This window comes from Monoraphidium neglectum (genome assembly GCF_000611645.1).
Source record: "Monoraphidium neglectum strain SAG 48.87 unplaced genomic scaffold scaffold01019, whole genome shotgun sequence".
NCBI lineage: Eukaryota > Viridiplantae > Chlorophyta > Chlorophyceae > Sphaeropleales > Selenastraceae > Monoraphidium > Monoraphidium neglectum.
In genome coordinates, this window is record NW_014012609.1 from 2,425 (window position 1) to 10,672 (window position 8,248).

General features: G+C 64.8%; 1 protein-coding gene across 1 annotated transcript in view; it reads right to left on the reverse strand.

The window, feature by feature from the left end:
• Nucleotides 1–3,246, reverse strand: part of MNEG_6335 (hypothetical protein) — a gene marked incomplete at both ends in the record, with an annotated part of 5,604 nt that extends 2,358 nt beyond the window's left edge. Inside the window, 6 exons of the mRNA XM_014045189.1 lie at nt 150–761; nt 1,063–1,454; nt 1,730–1,836; nt 2,027–2,110; nt 2,460–2,680; nt 2,869–3,246. Of these exons, the coding sequence (XP_013900643.1) occupies nt 150–761; nt 1,063–1,454; nt 1,730–1,836; nt 2,027–2,110; nt 2,460–2,680; nt 2,869–3,246 (1,794 nt within the window). The remainder of the gene's footprint in view (nt 1–149; nt 762–1,062; nt 1,455–1,729; nt 1,837–2,026; nt 2,111–2,459; nt 2,681–2,868) is intronic.
• Nucleotides 3,247–8,248: the final 5,002 nt, after the last annotated feature.

Sequence of the window (8,248 nt, forward strand, 5' to 3'; positions counted from 1 at the left end):
CCCCGCGCCTGCATCCTGCACGCGCCCTTGCCCTGCCTCTAATGCACAAGCGCCCCCTGCATGCTCTGTTGCGACGCGCACAGCGCAGCGCGTACAGGGTAAGCGCTGCGCGGCTCGACGCCAAGCCGCGCACGCGCGCGCGCACGCACCCGCAGCAGCAGCGCGCCGAGGCCGCGCCGCCTGAGGGCCGGCACCACCTCAATAATCTCCAGCGCGGGGCCCCAGCGCCCCAGTTCAGAGTTCTCGTAGCTCAGGAGCGCTTTCCCCACCAAGACGCCCCCCAGCCGCAGCTGCCAATAGGTGGAGAGGGCCGCGTGCATGTCTGACGGATTGCCCCCAGTGCGCCTAGTCAGCGTCAGCTCCGCTTGCTCAGCGTCTGCCTCCGCCTCTGCCTGTCCCTCGGGCCCTGCTAGCCCGCTGCCGCCGCCGCCGGCAGCAGCCGCGCTGCCGGCGCCGCTGCTGCCGACGCCGCCGCTGCTGCCGGCGGCCCCCTGCGACGGCTGCCCAGCCGACGGCTCGGCCGGCAGCTCTCGCGGGCGCCGGGCCAGCAGCCGCCGCAGCACGAGCAGGGTGGCCTCTGGCAGGCCGGCGGGCCGCTTGGTCTCCTCGTCGTGGGCGACCACGTAGACGATGCCCCTATAGATTTCTACGCGCGACATCATGCCGGTCTCATACGGCGTCATGCACTCGGCCAGCACTGTCTTGACCTCCTCAAGGTCTATGACTGGCAGCAGCACCACCATCCTCAGCACGTCGCCGTACTAGGTGTGGTTGGCAGGAGTGGGGCCCAGGCGGGGGGGGGGGGTTATGCACGTGCGCTGCGAGCCCGCAAAGCAGGGCGCAGGGTTGCGGGTGCAGACCATTGAGGCGCGCGGGCGGCCTTGGCGCGAGCCATGCAGCTGGGCGGCGAGCGGAGACGCTCAGTGCCCGCCGCCGCCAGCAATTCACCGTGCCTTCGCTTAGAATGACCGCCTGCCGCCTCATCCTCCCTCAAAGCGCCAGATTCGCAGCAGCCCCCATCCGCAGTCGCTCGGTTGCGACGCGCACGCATGTCCCCCTCACCAGCAGCACGTCCTCCATGGATGTCAGCTCTAACCACAGCGCCGCTGCGCCGCCGCCCCCCGCCGCGCCGGCCGCGCCTGCAGCCCAGCCGGCGTGCCTCCCGCCGCCGAGCGCCGCCTTGCCGAGTCCGGCCGCGCCCTCAAATCGGTGCAGCACGACCCGTTCATCATGCTCGCTAAGCGCCTCCAGGAGCTCATTCGCCCCGCGCCCCTGCGCATTGGCCGGCAGCCGCCACGACGCCGCGCCGGGCGGCACGCGCAGGCTGAACTTGGCGCACAGCGCCCGCTCAAGCTCGCCGAGGAGCTTGGCCATCCTGCGGCCCTCGATGCCAAAGGGCAGGCGGCAGAAGACCGTGGATACGCCCGCGGCGGGCTGGGGGTTGGTGGTGCCGCCTGCAGGCGGGCGCCGGAGGCAAGGCTAGGCGTGAATGCTGTCCCATCAGGAGTTGGGTGACGCCAGATGTCCAAGAACGCCAGAAGCACTCTTGTTGCTTGCATATTATTCCTTGTTGGCCTTCTGAGTCCTAGGAGTTTGACTCTGGTCTGGCCCTTATCAGATGACTGGGGTCAAGAGGTGGTCAAACGTGGACCAAGGAGTCGCTATGAACACTGGCTGCGCCACCCCACCTCATGTACCCTACAGGCAATAAGATCCGCCTCCATCTCACCCTCGCAGTAGTCCCGGGTGTCCCACTTCCACAACTGCTTGGGGTCGTGCGCCGACGCCGCCTCGTGGCGCGCCACGATGCAGCGGCTGCGGATGAGGCCGGGGTTCCTGGGGCAACGCAAAGATGCGCAAGCACACGTGGAAGGGGATAAGGAGAGTCTGTGCAGGGTGCTGGCAAACTTTTGTTGCAGCCACAAACGACAGGGCGCGTGTTGATCAATGCAACACCCCCAGGCATCCCGATGCACCGGTGAGTAGGAGAGACTGAGACTGAGAGTCAAGCCTGGGGGCCCCTCACTTTGTCATGCGTTTTACCACTGCTTTCATGAACGTGAGTGCTGCCTCGTGGTGGGCCTTGACCTCTGGCCCCAGCTCAGACTTGCTGCGGAAACATGTGTGTGTGTGTGTGTGTGTGTGTGTGTGTGCGCGCGCGCGTGCGCGCGCGTGCGCGCGTGTGTGCGAGTGTGAGTATGTGTGTGTGTGGGGGGGGGATTTGGTCGAATTAGTGGCGACCAACGCCCGCTGATGAGCTCATCAGCCTTGGCCAGTTGCTGCGCCCGGCGCCGTGGCGGTGCTGCTACGCATCCAGATCGCCGTGGCACGGCGCTGCGCGGTCCAAAACGCGTCTGAGCGTCGCCAGGCTGCCGCAATGTGCGCCGCAGCCAACACGTACTGTGTGCGTGTCATGCATGCTCGTGCATGCCGCGCGTGCCGCCGCCGCCGCGGCGCACCCCATGGCCTTGAGGGCTTCGACCACGATCTCTGCATCAGCCAGGACCATCTCATGCAGCTCCATGCGCCTGAAGCGGCTGCCCGCGCGCTCATACGCCAGCGGGTGCCCGTGCGGCCGGCTGGGGTCCGCCGTGCGGGCGCTCAGCGCCGCGAGCGCCGCGGCGAAGGCGTTTATGAAAGACGGGTCCGACACAGCGTCCAGCGCTGAGGCCGGCAGCTCCTGGGTTTGGGGCGAGGCGGGGGCACGGGCGCGTTTCGGTGCGAAGGCGTGGGGACGCCAAGTATGGGGTGCCCCACATAAGGCAACTGCTGACGACTGCTGCTGAGTCGGCAGAACAAGTCGAGTGCATGTGCGTATGTAACAGAGACACTGGTGCGAAAGCATGCTTACAAGCGGCATACGCCCACCTCTGGCCGGCAGTGGAAGACTGTCTTGAAGGAGTCCAGGTCGCGCTGCATGCGCTCGCGCGGCCGCGCGACGCCGTCCGTCGCGCGCCGCGCCGCTATGAACTCGTACGTCGCATGCCACTGCGCCATGGCGTCGCGTGCCGGGCAGCTGGGTTCGCAGCAGGTGCGTTCGCACCGCACGCAGGACAGGAAGTGGCCGCGGTAGTTGAGGCACCCAGCGCCGCCGAAGGGGTCCTCGCCTGCGCCCCAGGCGACCGGGCGCGCTTGAAACGCGTTGCTAGGAACGTTACTGTATGACTCCGATCCTTCCGGATCAATAGCTGCTTCGAGCCATTTGAGATCCGCGGTGGCCTCCTCCAGGTCATCAGGCGCGGCCATGGTGTCGATCTCGGTCGGGACGCAGTGTGAAGGCGACAGTACGGTTGAAACAGGTCGAGTTGTTGTGGAGCACAACCCACCTGTGATTTACGTTGTCCTGGAACACCACTTGTCACCAGACCTGCTTGTCGCGCGTGGACCGAAACTCGGACCCACTACGAAGTGACAGCCGCCCTGCGACAATCCAAGCATTGCTTCCCTTGAGACAAATGACATTGCCACAGTGACACAGAACACAAGTTTGTCATTGATTGATGGACCATTTATAGTTTGAAAGGACTCACGGTGAAGAGGTCTCGCACTTGCGCAATGTACTGTAGATGTTCTCAAACCAGCACAGCTGCACCAATGCGGCCGGCTGGCTTCATGCCAGAGCGTGTGACCCGCCGTTTGCATCAGTGTTGGACCACAAACATGCAATCAGCTGCAAGCCGCCGTAGATTGGCCGAGGCCTGTCGCATGCCTGGCTGTTGAGAAGCGGATGTCAGCACCTCTTCTTGTGGGCGAGGCACACGATTTCGAAACCCTCGTTTCAACTTGCACCAGATCCTCAACATTCATACAGCCCTACAAATCGGCCTGAGAGCCACCAGCCAACTCTGAAACCTCCACTCTTATCATTCCTGAACCTCAGCTTTTTTGGCAGGACGGCTGTGTGTGCGCGTTGCGCACTCCATTCGCTGGTCCCCTGATGGCACACGCAATAACGCTACCCCAGCCGTGCGGGACGGATTGCTGCACCCATTGCAGGAGTAGGAGGCACTGCCCTTGTTGTGTTTCCAGTGCTCCTCATGAATGTTTTCCTGCGGGGCTTGCTGCCCAACTGATGGAAATGCACTGATCTTGACTTACACGACTGCCACCAACGTGTTCGAGGCAAGCAGTGCAGCAGCAAACTGTGCAGTGGCAGAGATCTTACCACTGCCAGGACTTGGGTTGGTGAGGGTGTTCAGGATATACACATACAGTACCCGAGGGTCAACACAAGTGGGCCTGCTCTGCGGTAGCTGGCCAGTCTGTGAGTGGCATAGAATCCGAGGTTGTCGGCGGACAGCCCTCAAAAAATGTTGTGCCCCCAGAGATCCCAAACGTATTTTGTGAAGGCTTGCAGCAGCGTACGCACCAGTCAGACAAGACTGTGGGCTGCGGTGCACAACTGAGGGTCAAAGAACCTTTAATCAGGAGGCCGTTCTTGTACACGCGCGTATGTGCGCAAACTCGCACACCTGATCTCTGTCATACACCGGGCATTGCCTGCTGAGATTGCACAATAATCCTGCGCACTTAAGGTGGCCCGTGGCCGCCCGCATGCACGCTGATGGCTGCATGCACACACGAAGCCTCTGCAGTGCACAAGGTGCTAGTGGCAGTGATGTGGCTTGCCAAGAAAGGCGTGGACGCCCGGCACGCATGTGTTGCGGGACAGGCCGTCAAGCCCGGCGTGAAGGGTTTTGGGTGCGAATTGAAGTCGCTTTGAGGCCGCTCGCGGGGGCGGCCGGGAGTCCCGGGAGTGAGGTCGTCGACGTGGGTGCGGCCCTTGGCAATGGTCAAGGGGCGCTGCGTGCAAGGCCTTCGCTGATTTGACTGCAGTCAGCGTCGGCAAAGCCGAGGCGCTTGGCTCCGGCCCAGTCGAACTCGAAGGTGGCGTCTCGCATCATGATGCTGCGAGGGCGGGGCCAGGTGAGGAGGTGCAAGGAATCTTCAGCCGTTTATCCTGGAGAAGAGCGGCTGGCACAGCCAGAGAACCACAAGACAGGGTGGCCTGCAAGGAAGCCGTGCGCCTGTCTTGACAGAGGCACGCACGGCAGCTAGACGCAACATGCCCAAATACAAATCCTGGGCTCTTCCAAGTGCATGTCTCTAGTGCATGTGCCCACCCCACCAAGCAGCCGGGGGGATTCTCCTCCACCCCAGTCTCAATACTCACGCTCCGAGGATGCTCTCCTCCTCGCCATTGAAGATTCCGAGGCAAGCCCTGACGCGTGGGCCCCTAGGTGTGGCCCCCTTGGTCCTGCCAGTCACGTGAACGTACCGCTGCGGCGGCAGGCCGAGCCTTGCCCCGCCGCGGAACACTAGCTCGAGGGTCGGGAAGATCGCGCCCAGATCATACTCGGTTTTGATCTGATCTATGCCTGGCCCAGACAGGCTCCAGCACCAGTCGCCGCGATCTCTGCCCTCTGAGATCTCGTCTACGTACACGCTGCCCGCCCTCGGCCCAGGGCCGGACGCGTCTGGCTGCTGAGGGGACGTCTGAAAGTATGACATCATGTGGTCGTCATCAGAGTACGCGTCTGAGGCCGCGGCGTTGGGTGCGGCGCCCTCAGGCGGCCGCGGCCGCGCCTGCCGCAGCCCGCGCGCGAGCAGCCGCCGCAGCAGCAGCCGCCCGAGACCCAGGCGCCGCGGCGCGTCGGGGACGGCGCGGGGTGGCGGCGCGAGCGGTGCGAGCGCGGTCTTCAGCTGCTGCTTGAGGGATTCGAGGACGTCGGATGCCAAGTAGGTGAAAGTGGAGCCGCTGTCAACGATGATTGTGTGGAGTGTCACTCCTGCATCGTCCCCCACACCTTTTGGAGGGCTCCACGCGCTCTGCATTTTGGGGGCGTGGCGGTCCGAGGGACGCAGGTGGACAGGGGTGCCAGGCAGCAGGTGTTTGGTGCTGTCAGGCGCGTGGCACAGGGCGACGCAGCGGCCCGTTCGGCCCGATGGAGCAACTCCCGTACCAGCTGTGCCACTAACCGCAGCCGCCCGCCCCTCCTCGATCCCTTCGCAATCCTGAGCAGTGCCCTGCATGAGCAAAGACGCACTACTCAACCCCCTCTCTCGCCACGCGGTGCGGGCGTGTGCGTCCTCGCACCCAGCCTCAACACATGCGCACCTCTGGCACGTCCAGTTTGTTGCCGTTCACAAGCAGCCCATGCACTGGCAGCTGGTAAAACCCCCGGCCAGAGGGCACCAACGGCACGTACTGCACCGCCCCCGCCCCCGCCGGCCGCGCCGGCCGGCCCAGTGCCATCGCGCCGCCGCGGCGGCCGAGGCAGAGAGTGTAGGAGCCGGGCGCCGCGCCGCTGCCGCCGCCAACACGGGCGGCAGCAAGCTGAGCTGGCAGCGCGGCTGGGCCGTAGCTGAGGCCGGCGACGCCGTCAGCTTTTTGGGTGTACAGCTGGCCCTGCCAATTTCGCGTGTTGTGTAGAAGCAACAATAGGCTTGAGTTTGCTGCATGAGTGGGGCGTGGATGCTGCACAAGGCCCGTGCTTCTGCATTTCTTTGATGAGAGGCAGATGGCGACGGCAGCCTGGCCGGAGCTGGCACGCGTTCTGCCTGGGACGAGCGGGTTCCTTTTACGCCACACGAACCCCAAAGCGACTTTTACGCTGCAACCGGCACACACGAACAGCCGCACCAGAATCGTGCCTCTGTTCAATGCCTCCACCTGTGCAACAAAGTCAACCCCTGGTGCCAACGTGCGCGCTTGACGGGGCATCTCGCCCTGCAACGATCACGGGCCCCGCCTACCGTAACAAACTTGGCGCAGCCAAAGGTGAACCTGGGAAGCACCTCGGGCGTCGCGTTGCCCGGCCGCGGCAGCAGCAGCGTGTCTTGCATCACCTGGCCGCCGCTGGAGCTCCCTTCAGCATACATGTTGTGGAACTGACCGCGGGGTGCAGGGACGCAGGGTTGCATGTCAATTGATGGAACGTTCGCGTGCTCACATACGCACAGGCACACGCACACACGCACGCACGTATGCACACATGCGCACGCACGCTCACACGCACGCACGCACGCACGCACGCACGCACGCACGCACGCACGCACGTATACACACTCACACACACACAAGCTTGCACGTGTGTCCGTGTCTGTATGTGTCTGTGGGGGCACGCGAACTATGCGTATGCGCTCATGTGCTGTACGTGGTAGTACGCATGTGCGATGGCAGTGTGCATATGTGTGTGCGCGTGTGCTTCGTTGCATGCTGTGTGCTTCTCCAGGCGCTCTTTGGAGGTGATGCAGCCGGCAACTCGTCCCCTGCGCCGAGCGGCCAGGACAGCCATGGCAGGTGAACGGTGCACGCCCACCGTGGGCGTGGCTTGTGACAAGCCGTGCACGTACTCAAGCCTCGCCGCGGCGCTCGCGCCCAGCCCCACCTGGCAGCTGGCGCCGGCCGGCTTCGTGCCGCAGGAGGCCTTCTCTTTAGGGCATGACGGGTTGGAGCATGTCAAATTTGTGGCGGTGGATGACGCTGCAGGGTCAAATGGCTGGCTCTGCACAGAATTGAAGCCAGGGTTGGGGCGGGGGACGGGGTAGGCTGTGGGAGTTGGGAGCGGGGGTTGGGGTTGGTTGAGGCACAGGCATGTGACAAACACACGTGTGGGGGGCAGAAAGGCCGCCAGCCATCGGGCCAAGCGGCAGCGCCTGCGGGTTGGCAAACGCTCGGCCCGTCGATCTGCTGCGCAGCCGCCAGCCTCGGGCGCGGCCGGCTGGCGGGCTGGCTGGCTGGCTGACGGCAGCGCGGTGCTCCCCATGATGCCCTCGTATTTTTCCCAGGGCTAGTACCGCCTCTTCCCTCCCTTTTCCCCTCGCAGGCTTGAAGACACCCCTCGGGACGATTTCAGCCCGGCCAACTACCCCCCCGCAACCAACCAGCTGTCCCTGGTTTTCAACGACCCCCCGCACCAAATGATACCCGCACTGGCACGGCTTGCACGGCACGACCGTCAGGCTGCTGCCGCTGTCAAGGATAAGGTTGAAGGACTTTGGGGGCGACCCAACCGACAGGGAAGCTGTGTAGTAGCCGAGCCTGGTGCCGCCGTCCACCACGTACGCGTCGCTCGCGCCGGTTGCGTCCGCGCCGGCCTCTCGCAGCAGGCGTGAATCGCGGGTGCCGCGCCCGCGCGCGCCGCGGATGCCGGCTCGGGGGCCGGACTCCAAGCGCAGCGGCGCCCACGCGGCGGCTGCGCTGGCGGGCGGCGGGCCGGCGGCGCGCGGCGGGGCGACCCCGGCG